This window comes from Hypanus sabinus, chromosome 25 (assembly GCF_030144855.1).
Source record: "Hypanus sabinus isolate sHypSab1 chromosome 25, sHypSab1.hap1, whole genome shotgun sequence".
NCBI classification, from domain to species: domain Eukaryota; kingdom Metazoa; phylum Chordata; class Chondrichthyes; order Myliobatiformes; family Dasyatidae; genus Hypanus; species Hypanus sabinus.
The window spans coordinates 28,103,501-28,123,707 of NC_082730.1; the positions used below are offsets into that span (position 1 = coordinate 28,103,501).

A 20,207-nucleotide genomic window follows, 5' to 3' on the forward strand; every position below is an offset into this window, starting at 1 on the left:
TATTTCAATACAAGTTATTTTTTTCAATTCACCGCCCCCCCCCAGAAAAATGCTTAGGTGCTTAGTTGTTGAAGCTCTCCTTCATGGCTTTACTCCCTCCACACCTAAATCCTTGATTAAGTCTGAAGTCATCTGAAACACCCTTGTCCTGCACCATGTCCTGTTCATCCAGTCTCCTGTGTTTGCTCCTCAGTTAAGCAACACTTCAATTCAAAAATCTCATTTGATTGTGCTTAATAACTTACAGTCTCCAAGCTGGCTACACTCCTATAAAACTATCAACTCTAGAATCTTTGCATCTAATCAAGTCAGTACTCAATCTGCCACTACATTAAGCTTTGGAATCCCTATCCTAAACCTCACCACATCCACCTCTCTTTCCTTTTTTTAGAAGAATGATCATCAAAGTCCAAACCTTTGACCAAGTTTGATTAGCATTATACACTCAGTGGCCTCTTTATTAGGGACACCTGGTTGTTAATGCAAATATCTAATCAGCCAATCATGTGGCAGCAACTCAATGCATAAAAACATACAGACATTGTCTAGAGGTTCAGACCAAACATCAGAATGGGGGAAAGGAATGTGAGTGGGGTGACTGTGACCATGGAACAATTGCTGGTGTCATATGGGGTGGTCTGGGAATCTCAGAAACTGCTGATCTACTAGGGATTTCATACACAATAGTCTCTAAGGTTTATAGAGAATTGTGCAAAAATCAAAAAAATATCCAGTGATCAGCAGTTCTGTGGATGAAAATGCCTTGTTAATGAGAGAGGTCAGGGGAGAATAGCCAGATTAGTTCAAGCTGACAGGAAGGTAGCAGTTCACGCTCCACAATGTGGCATTGATATTTTTGATAGAAGTATTTCCTCTACTTTTTAAATGTAGAAATTTAAAATATGTGATGGGAATATATTTCCACAAATTTCATAGAAATTCAAAATGCATCTTTCATCCAAAAATGGTGAGTCAAATGCCCAGTACAAAATATGAGCTTTGTCACTAACCATAATTATTGGAAGACTTATTAGAGGATTGGGAAACTTTTAAAAACGTATAAAAGCAATTTAAAGAAGCATAAGAAAGGAAAAGATGAAATATGAAGGTAAGCTGGCTAATAAGATGATACAATCAACACACAGGCTGTGTTCCACCAGCACTTTGTGTGTGTTGTTTGTATTTCCAGCATTTGCAGATTTCCTCGTGTTTGAAGATGATACAAAAGCTTTCTTCCAGATCTATAAAGAATAAAGGAGCAGTAAAGGATGCTGGATAGATAGTAATGGGGAACAAGGAAATGGCCGGTGAATTGAATAAGTATTCTGCATCAGGCTTCACTGTGGAAGACACAAGCAGTATGTTAGAAGTTCAAGAGTGTCAAGGGGCAGAAGTGAGTACAATTGTAATTATTAGAGAGAAGGTGCTTGGGAAGCTAAATGGTCTGAAGGTAGATAAGTCACCTGGACCAGATGGATTGCACCCAGAGTTTTGAAAGAGGTAAATAAAGAGATTATGGAGGCAGTAATAATGATCTTTCAAGAATCAATAGACTCTGGCATGGTTCTGAAGGACCGGAACATTGCAAATATCACTCCACTCTTCCTGAGCAGAGGGAGGCAAAAGAAAGGAAATTATAGGCCAGTTAGCCTAACCTCAGTGGTTGGCAGGATGATGGAGTAGATTGCTAACAATGTGGTTTTGGGGCACTTGGAGAGACATGAAAAAAGAAGTCGAATTCAGCATGGTTTCCTTCAGGGAAAATCCTACCTGAAAAAATCTATTGGAGTTCTTTGAAGAAGTAACAAACAGGACAGTCAAATGAGAACCGGTGGATGTTGTGTACTTGTATTTTCAGAAGGACTTTGAAAAAGTGCCACACATGAGGCCGCTTAACAAGATAAGAGCCCATGGTATTACGGGAAAGATACTAGCATGGAAATAGCATTGAATGATCGGCACGATCCAAAGAGTGGAAATAAACGGAGCCTTTTCTGATTGGCTGCTGATGACTAGTGGTGTTCTGCAGGGGTCCGTGCTGGGACCATTATATGTCAGTGTTTTGGATAATGGAATTGATGGCTTTCTGACCAAGTTTGCAGACTATACAAACTTGCAGTGGGAGGCAAATAGTGTTTAGAAAGCAGGGAGGCTGCAGAGGACTTGGGTTAGGAGAATGGGCATATAAATGGCATATGGGCACAGTGCTGGGCTGTGTCTCATCATGCAATTTGGCAGAAGGAATAAAAGCTTAGACTATTTTCTAAATGGGGAGAAAATTCAAAATCCAAGGTGCTGAGGAACTTGAGGCCCCAAGCAGGATTCCCTAAAGCTTAATTTGCAGATTGAATCAGTGGTGAGGAAGCAAATGTGATGTTTGCATTCATTTTGAGAGGACTAGAATATAAAAGCAAGAATGTAATGTTGAGGCTTTATAAGGCACTGGTGAGGCCTCACTTGGAGTATTATGAGCAGTTTTGAGTCCCTTATCTAGGAAATTATGTGCAGACATTGGAAAGGATTCAAAGGAGGTTTACGAGAATTATTCTAGGAATTAAAGGGTTATCATATGAGGAGCGTTTGATGGCTCTGGGCATGTACTCACTGGAATTTAGAAGAATGGGGAGGGGGAACCTCATTGAAACCCATTGAATGTTGAAAGACCCACTCTATGTCTTTCAACATTCAATGTGGAGAGGATATTTCCAATAATGGGGGAAGTCTAGGACCAGAGGGCACAGCATTAGAATAGAGGGATGACCTTTGAGAAAAGAGATGAGGAGGGATTTCTTCAGCCATAAGGTGGTGAATCTGTGGAGGCCATGCCATTGGGCATATTTAAGGCAGAGGTTGGCAGGTTCTTAATTAGTCAGGGCATGAAAGGTTATGGGGAACAGCAGGAGACTGGAGTTATAGGGGAAATTGGACCAGCCATGATGAAATGGTGGAGCAGTCTTGCTGGAAAATGTATACTTAGCTTTAATATTACGAAATATTTTACTTTGTCACCTATGACATTTTTTAACTAACTTTTGAGGCAAGAGTTTTGGCAATGCCTCCGTTTATTGCTCATCGAGAAAGGCCAGGAGCTCCACCCTTCAACTGCTGCTGTCCATCTGGTGCAGATACTGGTGTTGAGTTGTTGAGAAAGCACTTTCAGAATTTGAATCCTGTGTTAATTAAGTGATGTATTTCCATGTTAGGATAGTGTGTGGTTTGGGGGAGAATCTGCAGCTAATAGTGTTCCTGTTGGCTTGCCTTTCTTGGTGGGATGGCTTGTGGAGAGATACAGAAACAATGATGTTTGTGGGTGGAGGAAGAGTGGAATTCCATAGCTGAAGGCTCACATAACAAAGGAGATGGTAGCAAAAGGGAATGTGCGGACGGCTGGAACTAAAACAGTGCATGTTTGGTGCTTGTAGGATTGTAGGAGATCAGAAAGGGGGAGGGATTTGAATATAATTGTAAAATTGAGATGTTGCTGCAGAGGCAAGGTCTGTTTTCCATGAAGTTGAGAAAGTTAAGACCATAAGACGTAGGAGCATAATTAGGCCATTTGGTCCATCAAGTCTGCTCTGACATTTGATCATAGCTGATTTATTTTCTCTCAACTCCATTCACCTGCCTTTTCCCTGTAATCTTTGATGCCCTAACTAATCAAGAACCTATCAACTTCTGCTTTAAATATGCATAATGACTGAGCTCGGCAGCCATCAATGCAGCAATGAATTCCACAGAATCACCTCCCTCTGCCTTTAAAAAAAAATAAAAAATAAATTAAAAAAAAATCATCCTCATCTCTGTCATCTCTGCTCTAAAGGGCTGTCCTTATGTTCTGTGGCTGTGCCCTTTGGCCCAATACTTGGAAACATCCTCTCCACTTCCATTCCATCTGGATCTTTCGATATTTGGTAGGTTTCAATGAGATTCCCTGATTCTCCTGAACTCAAGTAAGTACAAGCCCAGAGCTACCGATCGCTTCTCAAACGTTAACACTTTCAATTCCGGGATTACTCTTGTAAACCTCCTCTGGACTTTCTGCAATGCCAGCATATCCCATTTTAACAATGGCACTCCAAATGTGGTCTGACCAATGCCTTATAAAGTCCCAGCATTACATCCTTGCTTTTAATTCTAGTTCTCTCAAAATTATGCTAACATCACATTTGCCTTCCTAACAACTAACTCAACCTGCAAGTTATATTTAGCTACTTCTACCCTGGCTTTGCCAATAAGCAACAATCTAAAACAAATCCACATGAATTTAAATTTTCAGACATCAGTCAGAGTAGAAATAGATGTAGCTAATAGAACTACTGGACTTCAGCCACAATAGCCCATAGTGTGAATGCCTGTTGCTGGAGATGAGATGTTATGTTCCATGGCATTTCTAGATTTCTGCCAGAAGAACACTTAAACTAATTCTTTCCTCAAGTAATTTTGCTCATGAAAGTTATTGGATTCTATGGATAATAGGAGGAATAAATTAGTGTATGATGATGTGTTGATTAAGAAGCTATTGTGGGTGTGTGTGGCAATAGATTCTCTCAATTGATTTTAAACCCTTGCAGTACCGCAAGAAAATATTTGGATCTTATTTTCTTCATTGTTTCTGGGATTGGTTATTCAAAACTGCCCTCCCACTCTCTGAGCTTGGATATTGAAGGAGTGTATTCAAGGGGTCTGATCAGCTTCTGGTAATACAGGTCCTCATTGCTCTTACTGATAGTTTGTCTTGTTTTGTGTACTTTAGGCTTAATAGGGCCTAAATCACCCATGAGCATATGCAAACTTCAGGTATGCAAATAAATGGGTAGATGTTTTTCAATTTTGCTATGGCCCCCACACTACACTAAGTAGCTCATAAAATTGAAACTGACTTCTCTCCTAATGCTACATTATATAAATGATAAACATGAAAAAGTCTGCAGATGCTGAAAATCCAAAGCAACAGATACAAAATGCTGGAGGAACTCGGCAGGTCCAGCACCTCTGCTCCACCCGCTACAAGCAGGACTTTCTGGTGGCCAAACATTTTAATTCCGATTTCCATTCCCGTTCTGACGTGTCGGACCATGTCCTTGTCTTGTGCCAAGATGAGGCCACCCTCAGGGTGCAGGAGCAACACTTCATATTCCATCTGTGTAGCCTTCAACCTGATGGCATGAATATTGATTTTGCCTTCTGGTAATCAGCACCCATCCCCTTCCTCTGTTTCCCACTCTGATCTTTCACCTCTTCTCATCTGCTTCTTTCTTCCCCCTGGGTCCTCTCCTCCTTCCCTTTCTCCTATCAGATTAATTCTTCTCCAGCCCTTTACCTTTCCCACCCATCTGACTTCCCCTATCACCTTCCAGCTAGCCCCACTTCCCCCCCAACCTTTTAATTTTGTCAACTTCCCCCTTCCTTCTTAGTCCTGAAGAAGGGTCTTGGCCCAAAACATTGACTATCTTATTCATTACATAACTGTTTCTGTTTCTGAAGACCACCTGAAGAGTATAGGCAGGCAACTTACTACCTCTCAACCTTCGTCAGTACTTCCTCTATAATACTGTGCAGAATAAATTTGCTCCAGATTTTGCTATGAGGATTGTCATTGCAGTTGTATTAATGAAGATTACTTTCTTAGGCATTTGTAATTCGTTTTCTTAGTTTCTTGAGGCAGAGGTTATATATGTATATAAAATCTACACTGACGTTATTGGGGTAACTTTGCCTCTTTTGGTTCTATTTATCTTTCTCATTTTCTTGCCCATCTTCTTGTGGATCAACAGGCTGGGGGTTTGGGTAATCCGTTTTTGTGCAAGGGAGGGGTTGGGGGTGTTTGGTTTGTAAGTTTTGATTTCTTTTTCTTTTCATGTGGGGGGTAGTTGATGCCTTTCTTTCAACTACTTATATGGCTTTCTGTATTCTATGGCTATCTGGAGAAGACATTTCAGAGTTGATAATTTGATAATTTGATAATTTGATAATAAAAAATGAACCTTTGAACCTTTATATAAGTAGATAAATGGCCTACAATATTTAGAACAACTAACTTGTCATCATTCAAACTCGAGTGATTTGATGAAGGAAATGAAAGATTTCAAAACATAATCTCCTATTGAACAAAGTAAAAATAAAATTTTAAATATCTGAAAGGCATTGTGATGTACAATGAAATATAAATTCTGAATAACCAAAAGTAATCATTTCTGTACTTCATGTAAATTCCATATAAAGAAGTAGAGTTGAACTGCACACAGGATGTAGGCAGTTTTAACTGAACCCCAATTAAGAGTAAACATAATCATCAGATCTGCATAGTTGTGTGTTGTGCTAAAGTTGATGGCTGGAATCATTGTCTGATACAAGCCTGCCCTTCTTTCCCATTGTCCTAGCTGGGTTAAAATGAACCTTGCAGTGTCACAGAATAGGAATTTTGAAGCTCAGAATACCTTTCTATAAACTTTGCTATATTACCAAATCATATCATGTCCTATCTTCTTTACTGTTGCCTTTGTTACGTATCCAGTCAGCTCACAGTTAAATATTCTTGGAAGCTATGAAAACAATGGTAGCAGATGATTTGCGCAGATTAGACAGTCCAATAGACATTCATGATTTAAATAGAATCTAGTTACCCATTAGTGACATTGACAATGGTACAAGTGTCTTGAAAACTTACCTGCCAACGAGTTTGTTTGGAAGCTGAGCCCAGACTTCATGGCTAGAATCACTCAACCGTTCAAGATTGGAAGAGAACAAATTTCTATTTGTTTCAGACATTGATCAGTGAAGGTTGGAGAATGAGAGACAGCCTAACTAGTGATAACAGTCAGCGCAGTCCCACTGGAAAAGATAAGCAGAGGAAAAAGATCTTTTACACTTTGTATAAGTAACTGGAAAAAAGGGAGTATTCTGAAGGAGGCTGGGAAGAATGAGCAAATAAAACATTTACCTTTAAAGAACTGAATGACCTAAATATACGTTACTCCTAGTGGTCAGAATCAAGCCTTATAAATTTACAGTCAGTTTCATTTGGCAGCTTTACAAATATTGGTAGGATTTGAAATTTTGCTCTACCAGTGATTAGGAAAAGCAAATGTAGCTAATAAATGCAAGAAATGGAAGAAGTTGCAGGATATTAAATTAATAGATGCTACTGGATAATTGTATATCATTTTAATTGAAATCAATCCCAAAATAATTTTATAACTGATTCACTTATCCAATATGTGGATTTTAATATTTGTACAATTGTGTAACTTCACTTTTTGGAACTGTGATGTTGAACTTGGTGAGAAGGTGTCCTGCCCTTGTCCTCTAAGTGCACAGCAAATAAACCAACAAGACTATTATTATTAGATTTTTAGAGGATTTTCCCCTAGCCTTCCCACTGAAGTGAATAAAGTCTGTGCCTTCAATGGATATATCTCCTTTTGAAAATGTTAACTATTGGTGACCAGATTTTGTTTTTTTTTAATTTGAAGAAACTGCATCAGCTTGAAAACCTGCTTTTATAAATCTTTGCATTTATTAAGGTTAAATTACTGCCCTAGCATTTCTACTCAGGTGAAATATCCTCCACTTCTCTTAAACCCACATGAAGCTCTGTGCCTCCTGTTTCTGTTGGTCTTTTAAAACTTCTGTTTTTTTCAATGGTGAGCTATAAGAACCTACATTTTATGTGAAACTTCGCATAAAGTTCTCTTAAACAAGTGATTTCCATCATATTCACTACTATTCAGTAATTTTTTCATTTGGATTCTCAGTGATTATCACAGAAACAATGAATACAGGAAAAAGAAACTAATTAATCCTTCTTACCATGTGTAGGAGCCATGTATCTATTTTCTGTCTGTCTATATTGTATTTTGTGTTGCTCGTTTATTATGGGCTATGGTAATCTGTCATGTGGGTTGAGGCATGGTAGAACCAAATGAGTAGAGTCTCGCATTTGCCTTTGGGGCAGTTAGTTGTTAGTCAGAGGCAGCCTGGGACATGGATATTATTTCATGAGTGCTATACGGCTATAACTCTAATTTGATTATGTCAACTTTGCTTATTTCACTATCGGTACACTGGTTTTGTTGGTTCGTTGCTACATAAGATTGTTCGTCTTTGCTGGTTTTGTAAAAGAGGAGCAAGTTTTTGACTTGGAACTCAGTTATTTGGAAGAACGTCACACAACGTTAGTTCCCTCATTCAGTCTCTCAGCGATTTTTTGGTTTGTTTGTCAAGTAGCTGCTCCACTAGGAGTTGTGGGTCACAATCTTCCAGCATCTGTTGCAGGCTAGTTCCAATATTTTGTCGGTACAACCCATTCCTGGTTAATCAATGGGTTCCATTTTTACAGATGTCCATGAGATAATTTGTCAAAGAAAAAACTAAAATTACTTTGATGCTTGTGTCACTATTTTCACCCATCCCTCACCATTTTATACTAGCTGCCTCCCATCTCTTTCATCCAGATGAAGGGTCTCAACCCAAAATATTGCTGTCCATTTCACTCTGTATGGGCTGCCTGACTTGCTCAGTTCCTTGAGCACATTTTATTTGTAATGCACATTCACTAGATGGGGATCAGATTCAGAAATTTGAAGTTTAAAGGATTTGGGAGTCCACGTGCAGAATCCCCTAAAGGTTAACTTGCAGATTGAGTCAGCAGTAAGGAAAGGAAATACAATATTAACAGTCATTTGAGAGGACTGAAATATAGAAGCAAAGATGTATTTCTAAGACTTTACAGGGTATTGGTCAGACCATATTTGGAGTATTGTGAGCAGTTTTGGGCCCCATATCTAAGAAAGGACATGCAGGCATTGGAGACGGTCTGGGCGAATGACCCCGGGAATGAAAGGGGTAACATACGAGAAGCATTTGATGGCTCTGGGCTTATAAGTACTGAAGTTTCGAATGTTGCGGGGGTAGCCTCATTGAAGTCTACTGAATGGCCTAGATAGACTGGATATGAAGAGGATGTTTCAAATCGTGTGAGAATCTAGGACCAAAGGGCATTGCCTTGGAAAGAAGATGAGAAAGAATTTCTTTAGTCAGTGGGTGGTGAAACTGTGGAACTCATTGCTACAGACAGCTGTGGAAACCAAGTCATCGGATAGACTTAAAATAGAGGTTGATAGGTTCTTGATTGATTGGGTGTTAATGGTCATCGGGTCGAGAGGGAAAATAAAGCAAACATGTGGAGCAGACATAATGGGTTGAGTGGCCTAATTCTGCTCCTGTGTATTGTGATTTAGTAAGAAAGGACAATGACTGAAAATAGAGAGTAAGAAAGAAATCTAATTCTGCCCTTCATAGTAACAGAAGAATATTTATAGGTCTGTCTGTTGAATTTCATTATCATAAATTAACAAACTTATTCACGTGAGTCAGGTAGGCGTTCATACCTAGGGGTATCTTGTATATCCTCAATGAAGCAGCAATTCTGATATTTGAATTAATTCACTGTTTATTTTTACGTGTGGTTTGATGGATGAGATTTATCATTTAAACGTCAGTGAATTGCACAAGGTATTAGATCAAGAAAAATAGTTGGTAACGAGTTGTGACTTGTTGATGGAACCAAATCATTCAATTCAGACTCTACATGGGAAGGAATCTGAGCAAAATTGTAACAATAATTTTGGGTGGCTGTTCCTATTTTTCTTTTGTTAAATAGTTGAACTGCTCAAGGCTCAAAGACACAATTGAATTTTTTTTTAAAAAAAAGAGCAAAATGTGATTTGCCGAGGATAATTGAATCTAAGTGTTTTGGTATTCTGGACCCAAAGAAACTGAACAATTTGAGATTCTGACCCACCCAAGCTTTCAATTAGCCTTCCTTACGTTGAACACCTGCACTTAGGTTACTTTCTACACTTTTCACCTGTGCCCTTGGGTGTATCACACTTGAGAAATGTACATGAAATTCTCAGAAAGGCAGTTCCAACTTTTCCTCCTTGAGATTATTTCATTTATGTAAAGGATGTAGGTTTCACTGCAAACCCAAGTGTTCATTGCTCAAACTTCATTGACATTGAAATTGATGTTGCGTTACCTTGTTGAACTTTTCTGTATTTGTGGTGAAGGTACTGTATGTGCTGCGGACGAGCATGGTAGCATAGCGGTTGGCATGGTACCTTACAGTGCCAGTGACTCAGGTTTAATGCAGTCTTTAAACAGTTTGTACTTCCTCTCTGTAATCGTATAGGTTTCCTCTGGGTGTTCTGGTTTCCTCCTACTTTCCAAAGACATACTCGCTAGTAGGTTAATCTGTCATTTGCTGTATTTGGGCAGAGCAGGCTTATTGTGCTAGAAGGGCTGTAGAAAAAAAAAGAAAAAAGAATAAAGAAAATAATTTAGATAGGGAGTCAATTCAGTCTGAGATGTACATCCGTGAAGATATATTTCCAGAAAGGGAGATACTGTGGCTTTGATGGTATTTCAGATAGTGCTGTCAGGTATGTTAAATGTCCTTCCAAGTTGTCAAGATTTCAGGTTGCAAGATGATCTGAAAAACTGTGGGAAGTTATTGTGTATTTTTAGATGGTTGACAATAGACCATTGTTTGTGTATGTGAATGACAGGCAATGGTGTGGAAATTAAATCAAGTACTATGTCATAGATGGTGTAAAGCCACGTAACTGTTGCTGCATAAAGTACAATAAGATGGATCATTTTCACAATCTACCTCCTGATGACCTTGCACTTTATCGTTTACTCGCACTGCACTTTCTTTGGTAGCTTTTGCATTTTATTCTGCCCTGTCGACGGTCTACTCCTCTCCAATGACGTCGTCTGACTTGCTGAGCTCCGCCGGCATTCTGTGTGTTTTACTCAAGATTTCCAGCATCTGTAGAATCTCTTGTGTTTATTCTGCAGCATTATTATTTTACCTTTTCCTGGCTCAATGCGCTGTGAAATAATTTGATCTGTATAAACTGAGTACAAAACAAGCTTGGTGCATGTGATAATAATAAACCAATACCAGTACCACTCTGTAGTCATCCAGAGATGTGAAGTGTATTCTGTCATGCTACTAACTTCTGCGAGGTAGAGGTAGATATTTGGGTGGGCTAGAGTTGAGTCATTCACCACAGAATACTTTGCTTCTAGTTTGCACTTATAGCTGTATTTGACTGCCCAGTTAGGTTATCTGCCAATCGGTGAACACCTGAATTTTGTTGATAATCCTGTTGAATGTCACTAAATAAATTTGGACTTAGTAATAATTGCAAAGGAATAAGGAACATGATAAAACTGCCATGTACAGATCCCTCCACAGGCAATGCCTGCCTTCACTGGAGGCAGGATGGAATGCTGAGGAATGCCGAGATGGAAGATTAGGCAGAGGGCACAGCATTTTCCAGAACTCCTGCCATGCAGAATGAGAAACAGGTTAAGTAATGGGGCATTGGCTCTCATAGCAGTTTTTTTTACATCTTCACACCAAGGAGCAACTCGATCTGATCTGGTGTCTGCTCTGATGGGAAAGCACCACACACTTGTGGTTCATTGGCATACCTGATTAAATTAAGATTGAGCACACCTCAATAGTTTTAACTGTAAGCTGGACAGAACACCAGATATTACCATATTACAAAACCAGATATTTACAATATCTGCAAGCTTCACACCCAGTTATCTTCAGCTTTAGTTGAGCATAATTGATCTCTATTAGGCTAATTAACAAAATAAAGTAGAATTATCCATTCTGCATAGTTAAATAATGACTTCCATTATGGTAGGAAGGGGTTTTACTTCATACACAGTCATCATTATAATATTATAGTAAATTATTCCCTTTGGGCAAGATAGCCATGTTGATGAGCATCATAATTTACTTTTTAAAAATGTGAATGTTTCCTTCAGGAACAAGCAAGCAGTAGTAATGGTCAAGAGTATCTACAATTTAGTTCTCACTTCTCATTGGTCACATTTAAGTTTCTTTTATTTTATTTCTCAATTAAATTTTAGTCAAAATGATAGTTGTAAACAAACTCTTCAAAACATGTTGTCCTTTGCCTAGCTTATTTATGTCTAATGGGGTAGAAATGTTTAAATGTATATAGAAAATAATAATCTTGGATTGCAATTCAATTTGCCTTTCCTCTATCACTCAAGTAGGGAGATGAATTTAATTTTGCTTATAGTTGTGTCTCCTTCAGCACCTCCTAGATCAATATCCTTTACCTTCACTTTTGCTGTGATGTGTCATTGTATTTCGCCAGTTTCTCTGTTGAGGTCTTGGTTGGCTCTTTGGCTGGAACCTTCCCCTTGACCTTACAGCCATGGGTGACTGTACCAGGAGCTAAGTGCCAGATGGCTAAACTACAGATGGCATCACGCTTGTGATCTCAGAAACTCACAAGTCTCTTCACCATGACACGATGATGATCCTCAGGAGAGAGATGTACCCTCTTCCAAGTCCATGAGGGACCGACTGTAACAACAGAGAACGAAGAAGGGCATTACTTTGCATTCAAAAAATATACTTATGAGGTTCCAGTGGTAGCATTCTTCTCCCATTCCCACTAATATGATGAACTGAGATTGAAGCTTGGGCCTACTCCGGCTGCTTCGGGGAGTGGATCTAAGGACTCAGTCTGGTTCTGTGTGTGTGTGTGTGTGTGTGTGTGTGTGTGTGTGTGTGTGTGTGTGTGTGTGTGTCCCTCTTTCTCAACACAACAGCCATGCTCTTTCTTTTTAAATTGGGCTCATTGGGTTTCTTGTTTTGTGGCTGCCTGTGAGCAAACAAATCTCAAAGTGTATATACGTTCTTTGATAATGAATGTACTTTGAATCTTGACTCATTTAAATTGGAATGCTGTAGGTCAAGTGTCCTTACAGAACATGAAAACTTTGTGAGGAGACACTATTGGGAGAATGGGAAGTGAACACTGGATTTTGATGGGATAGAGGTTATATCCAAATGTTATTCTTGTATTTATCTGGGAAGGTATATAAAATGAGCTTGCCTTTTAGCTGTTAAGCATTGGCTGCACCTGTTCCCTATCGTACTTGACCTGAGCCTTCAGAAGAAGCTGCTATTATTCAGTTGTCTGGAACTGACTGGGATATTTCAGTAAAGGGCAGAGTGTGTGACCAGAACTGATGAGGTGATGCCTGTAGATAATCCTGCAAGGAACATGAGAGAAACCTTCAGGACATCATTATTGTATGGGTGCCATTTATCACCACAGCAACTTGGATTCTGCCCATTCTACAGCAAAGTTGATGGCCCTCATGGTGATCTGTGTGACAGCTCTGTAGAATGTATAAGCTGAGCTGCCCAAGCAAAGCAAGGATTGGCAACTTCTTCTCAATGAGTGCAATGCAGACTAGCTAAGTTGGTAAAGGTCTCCTGTCACACCTGGAAAGAGCCAGTGGCATGAAAACTGAGCCCTGCAGTCATTTGCAATGGAACAGTGAACGCTGTGGGTGTTAATCACCGCAGAAAAGGCTGCTACAATGAACAGACCTCTGCCAAGGTATTACTATTGAGCTGTTTGGTTGAGTCATTGTGCCCTTTGCTGAGTAGGACAGGGTATAAGGGCCTTCTGATTCTACCTGGTCAATTTTGCTGTTCCTGTAGCCTTTAGTATCTCCACTTCTTCTGCTTGCATGTGTAAAGTAAGATTCTGATAGAAAGTCCAGTTTTCCAGGTCTCAACTCAAAGTTCAATGAGTACATCAAAATTAAAATAAAAAGTTTTGGAAGGATAAGGCAGAATATAGAGGAGGCTTAGTGAAAGGTAGCATAGCGGTTAGCACAGCGGTTTACAGTACCGGCGACCCGGGTTCATTTCCTGCCGCTGCCTGAAGGAGTTTGTACGTCCTCCCCGTGACCATATGGGCTTCCTCCGGGAGCTCCAGGTTCCGATTGGTAAGTCAATTGGTCATTGTAAATTGTCCCACGATTAGGCTAGGATTAAATTGGGTGATTGCTGGGCGGCGTGACTCAAAGGGCCAGAAGTACCCACTCTGCACAGCATGTCCAATAAGTAAATAAATAAACAAACATCTTTGGCAATGAGTGCAACGTAACATGACAAAAATTCTACGCTAAAGAAAATCCAATTAATGGACAAACAAGAGAAAACCTGCAGATGCTGGAAACCCGAGCAACACACACAAAATGCAGGAGGAACTCAGCAAGCCAGGCAGCATCTATGGAAAAGAGTTAACAGTTGACATTTCGGGCCGAGGCCCTTCTTCAGGACATCCCTTTAATGAATGCCTCTGTAACAAAATAATTCTACTTTGATGACTGGTAGTTTTAAAGTTACCCTTTTACAATATAGCTAGAAATATTGATAAGAGATGAGAAGATAATAGTCACAGTTTGTTTTTGCTAGGGGACCACAATTCCATTCTACCTCCATTATTTGCATAGGGCTGATGGCTAATGCTTTATTCACTTGAATTAAAATGATGCAGAAATGACTCTGCAGTGACCGGCATAATCTAACTTGGGATTACAATATCATATGAGTCCCTACTCAGTGGGTAGCTTCTCAAGAAAATACACCATGATTATTTGCACGTGTGCTCCAATATCATGTTTGGAGAGAGAGAGAAAAAAACAACCTTCTGAAAGAACCTAGTGGTTTGAGCAGAGTCTGCAAGAGGAAAGGAATTGATGATGTTTTGGGTTAGAGGGCTTCGACCCAAAACTTCAATTCCTATCTCCTCACAAATACTGCTTGACCCCTGAGTTCACGGCTCCATATTCCAACATCTGCAGTCTCTTGTGTCGGCTAAGTGTAGGAACAGGGTCAGGTTTGAGTCTGGAGATTATTAGAGGAGGTGCTGGAATCAAAAGGGTCAATGACTGTGTCAATGACTATGTAGATTATTCTATGTTGAGTTTGGCAGCCTTGTGCTGAAGGGGCAAGGTTGGGCTCGTAGTACCAACTTGGATGGAAATTAGTCATGAGGGAAGTGAACTAACAGCAGTCAGAAGTAAAGAGAGCTGGTAGTCATGGAGGATACGGTAGTGCTGTGTTGACAGAATGGGGAACATCAATTTGTGGGACATATCGCTCATGGTCTCTGAGTAAAAAATGTGTTTTCTTTCTTGCTATTTTGAATATATGTGGATATTTTTGCATCTTGGCCTCAGAAGAAGGCTATCTCACTCGGCTGTACCCCTCTATGGTTTGAATAACAAATAAACTTGATTTGATTTTGGTGGGTGGGAAGGACTTGTGTGAGGGTCACTAACATAGTGGGTGTTTGGACAGACACCACATGGAGGATGGAATGAGGGTTCTTTGGGGCCCAAGGTGGGGAGAGACTTAATTGAGGCATGTTTCTGGCATTAGACTGGGAACTGTTCAAGCTGAATATCGTCTGGTTATGAAGGCCTGGTTCTTCTTTAATGATACACAGGCAGCGTGGATTTGAACCCCTCTCTCCCCACACACCCAGGTTCATCCCAATGTTACTAAGTGTCAGCTGCAAAGAGAACTCAAGAAGGCAAATGTATACAGCTAGTGGTCACGTGTTTCCGTGAGGTTTCTCTCATCAAAGTTAAATTGTGTGGTGCGATCAAAAATAATCCTGTATGACCTGATATTCAAACTTACGTCTCTGATAATTTATGTCATAGATTTGATCAAAATTGTAAACATGAAAATATTTAAACATGATTTGAAAGACTGAATGAAGCCATTTATGAAAGATAAACATATTCATTCCAAATCAGAAAAAGCTCTATTGTTTCTCTGGGCTGCGATATAAAGTAGAACTGGGAAAGCGTGAGTCAGTCTCTTTTATAGAGTACTTAGTATGTTTAAAGAATTGACTAATGTCACAGAATTTACATTAATAGTAGGAGTGGAAGAATTATGTGGCTGTCAAAATTTTAAATAGGGAAAACAAGTATTATGGGTTGGTAAGGAAGAATAAGATGTGCTGTTAAGTAAGTAATGCTGAATTAGCAATGGGTGAAACACAGAGGGATACAAGATTCAGAAACTCTACAGCATGTTTCATTCTATTAGCCAGAACAGCAATCAATAAAGCAAACAAGAGATACAGCTGTATCAGTCAAATAAAAATTCATTTAGTCAATTACCTCAATTTGAGATTTAAATGTTTCCCTCTGGTTTGTGTGGCAAAACTGCTGCACAATAAATGGAAATGTCTGGTCTTTTGAGTCAGAGTACCATAGCACAGAAAAGTGGCCTTTGGCCCATCTAGTCTGTGCCAGCCTGGTCTTCTGCCTAGTACTATTTATCTGCACCCAGTCCATTGTCCTCCATAACTCTCTCATCCATATACCAATCCAAATTTCTCTTAAATTTTACATTTGAACACACCTCTAACACATCTGCTGGCAGCGTATTCTACACTCTCATCACCTTAGAGTGAAGAAGTTCTCACATATTACTGGAGTAGAAAAAAAGTTAAAACAACAAGTCCACAGCCAAATTTTAGAATAGAAATTCCTACTTTTAAATGCATTGTGGATCATTTTAATGATATTTCCAAGCCCCATTCTGATAGATCTGCCACGAATGCAATCTCACTGGCTTTTTACTCGCCTTGGATCAATAGTAATACTTGTGTCAGGCAAATACGAGGAATCTGCAGATGCTGGAAATTCAAGAAACACACACAAAATGCTGGTGGAACACAGCAGGCCAGGCAGCATCTATAGGGAGAAGCACTGTCGAGGTTTTGGGCCGAGACCCTTTATCAGGACTAACTGAAAGGAGAGCTACTAAGAGATTTGAAAGTAGTGGGGAGAGGGGGAAATGTGAAATGATAGAAGACCGGAGGGGGTGGGATGAAGCTGAGAGCCAGGCAGGTGAAAGGCAAAAGGGATACAGAGCTAGAGAAGGGAAAGGATCATGGGACGGGAGGCCTCAGGAGAAAGAAAGGGGGAGGGGAGCAGAGTGATGGACAAGAGAGAAAGGGGGAGGGGAGCAGAGTGATGGGCAAGAGAGAAAAAAAACTAAATATGTCAGGGATGAGGTAAGAAGGGGAGGGGCAGTAACGGAAGTTAGAGAAGTCAATGTTCATGCCATCAGGTTGGAGGCTACCCAGCCAGTATATAAGGTGTTGTTCCTCCAACCTGAGTGTGGCTTCATCTTGACAGTAGAGGAGGTCATGGATAGACATATCAGAATGGGAATGGGACGTGGAATTAAAATGTGTGGCCACTGGGAGATCCTGCTTTCTCTGGTGGACAGTGCATAGGTGTTCAGCGAAACAGTCTCCCAGTCTGCGTCGGGTCTCACCAATATATAAAAGGCCACACCGGGAGCACCGAACGCAGTATACCACACCAGCCGACTCACAAGTGAAGTGTCGCCTCACCTGGAAGGACTGTCTGGGGCCCTGAATGGTGGTGAGGGAGGAAGTGTAAGGGCAGGTGTAGCACTTGTTCCGCTTACAAGGATAAGTGCCAGGAGGGAGATCGGTGGGAAGGGATGGGGGGGGATGAATGGACAAGGGAGTCACATAAGGTGCGATCCCTACGGAAAGCAGAAAGAGTGGGGGAGGGAAAGATGTGCTTGGTGGTGGGATCCCGTTGGAGGTGGCGGAAGTTATGGAGAATTATACGTTGGATCTGGAGACTGCTGGGGTGGTAGGTGAGGACAAGGGGAACCCTATCCCTAGTGGGGTGGTGGGCGGAAGAGGTGAATGCAGATGTGCGGGAAATGGGAGAGATGCGTTTGAGAGCAGAGTTGATGGTGGAAGAAGGGAAGCCCCTTTGTTTAAAAAAGGAAGACATCTCCTTCGTCCTGGAATGAAAAGCCTCATCCTGAGAGCAGATGTGGCAAAGACAGAGGAATTGTGGGAAGGAGATAGCATTTTTGCAAGAGACAGGGTGAAAAGAGGAATAGTCCAGGTAGCTCTGAGAGTCTGTAGGCTTATAGTAGATATCAGTAGATAAGCCGTCTCCAGAGATGGAGACAGAAAGATCAAGAAAGGGGAGGGAGGTGTCAGAAATAGACCAGGTAATTTGAAGGCAGGGTGAAAGTTGGAGGCAAAGTTAGTGAAGTCAACGAGCTCAGCATGCGTGCAGGGGGCAGCGCCAATGCAGTCGTTGATGTAGCGAAGGAAAAGAGGGGGACGGATACCCGTATAGGCTTGGAACATGGACTGTTTCACAAAGCCAACAAAAAGGCAGGCATAACTGGGACCCATGCGGGTGCCCATGGCTACACCTTTGGTTTGGAGGAAGTGGGAGGAGCCAAAGGAGAAATTATTGAGAGTAAGAACTAATTTGGCTAGACGGAGGAGGGAATTGGTTAGGTCTGGAATCCGAAAAGAAATGGAGACCTTCCTGAGACCTTCCTGGTGGGGGATGGAGATATATAGGGACTGGACGTCCATGGTGAAAATAAGGCGGTGGGGGCTAGGGAACTTAAAATCATTGAAAAAATTCAAAGCGTGTGAAGTGTGTCAGGCTGCTGTTTATTGACTGCAGCTCAATTTTTAGCGCAATTCTACCCTCAGTTCTAATCAAAAAGCTCCAAAACCTGGGCTTCTGTACCTCCCTCTTGTTGGGTAGAAAGAATTACAATTCACAAATCAGTGAGCAGGAATGAGGCAAGGGCGGCGGAAACGGACAAAGCAAGAGTCTTTGTTCTTGCCATGTGTTGGCAGGAATGGAAGCAGCCATTTTGTGAGACTGTTCTTGCTGCTGCCATTTTGTGAATTGTTTGGTGAATTGATTCTTGCTCTAGGACAGGGGTTCCCAGCCTTTTTCAATGTCATTGACCAATACCGTTAACTGAGGGGTCTGTGGACCCCAGGTTGGAAACCCCTGCTCTAGGATAACTTAATCATTGCAGTTGAAAATGGACACAAAGTGTTTCTGGTAATGATCTGCTAAACTTGAGACCATTCTCTGATTAGAAGCTGCTTATTACGTAAAATAGAAGGAACAGCCTGTGATCTGGTCGGCTGTGCCCAGTGTTCTGGTGACCTGGTTAGACTAGTTTAAACTAGTCTTGAGTTGGGCAGAACAAAACAAATCACCTAAGGCACAAAGCTGAAGGAAGAGCCATAAAGCAATACTGTTTGCGGCCCTGGGCTACATCCAATGAAACCTGACACACTTCAGTTAGGTTACTCTGAAACAACAAAATCGATCTGATAAAGAAAAGGATAAGAATGAAGATTTTGGGAACACAGGCATTGCCATCTCTCAGAAGACCAACCATCACGGATGTGGAGGACCCCACATCAGACAGACGGGGATCACATCGGGACTACAAGGTATGCCTGGCCGGTGTAGACTCCTTTTTTTCCCAGGTATTACCTTTTCCATCAATTCACCTCTCAAAGAGGGTCAGGGAAATGTAGCCGATGTGCATGCTGTTGGTCAGTTTGTGAATTCACATGTTTGCTTACTGAGACAGTAAAGGTACTAAAGGCTTCTGGATCCTTGTCTTCCTTACCAGGAGACCACAGTCTGTGCTGATTGGAAGTACACCTCCTCCTTGATAACAATATCCACTGGTTCTTCTCAGGGATGCATGCCTAGCCCTCTGCTCCGCTATCTCTACTCACATGCCTGTGTGGCTAGGTACAGCTCAAACACATCCATAAATTTGGCGACGACACAACTGTTGTTGGAAGACATTCAGATGGTGACGAGGAGGCATACACGAGTGAGATAGATCAGCTGGTTAAGTAGTGTCACAGCAACACCCTTGCACTCAATGCCAGTAAGATCAAGGAATTGACTGAGGGCTCCAGAAAGGGTAAGACAAAGGGACATACGACAGTCCTCATCGGTAGATCTGAAGTGGACAGGGTGGGGCAGTTTCAAGTTCCTGAGGATCTATCATGGGCTGAACATATTGATGTGTGACAGTGGCGATATTTCATTACAAGTTTGAGGAGATTGGTGTGTTACCAAAGACACTTGCAAATTTCTTCAGATTTCTCAAGATTTTGCTTCCTTTTCTTTTTACATGACTTATTTATTTTTATATACTGTGTACTGAATTTCTTATTGTAATTTGTAGTTTTTAATTACTATGTATTACAGAGCACCACTGCCACAAAGCAACAAATATCACAGCATATGCCAGTGATAGCAAACCTGATTCTAAAGTTCAAAGTACATATATTGCTAAAGTATGTATACTATATATGATGTGGGGTACACCTCCTTACAGGCAGCCACAAAACAAAGGAACCCAAAGAACCTATTTTTTTTTTTAAAACTGTCAAACACCCAACTTGCAGGGGAAAAAC

General features: G+C 40.8%; 1 protein-coding gene across 5 annotated transcripts in view; it reads left to right on the forward strand.

Annotated features, from left to right (window-relative positions):
- The window catches only part of elapor1 (endosome-lysosome associated apoptosis and autophagy regulator 1), a 130,075-nt gene that overhangs the window by 17,825 nt on the left and 92,043 nt on the right, over positions 1-20,207 (forward strand). Inside the window, exon 1 of one of the 5 annotated variants that reach the window (XM_059950387.1) lies at positions 19,079-19,220. The exons of the other annotated variants lie outside the window; for them this stretch is intronic. Coding sequence (XP_059806370.1) covers positions 19,116-19,220 — 105 coding nt within the window. The 5' untranslated portion in view covers positions 19,079-19,115. Of the gene's footprint in view, positions 1-19,078; positions 19,221-20,207 lie in introns of those variants that run through there. 5 annotated transcript variants of the gene reach the window in all.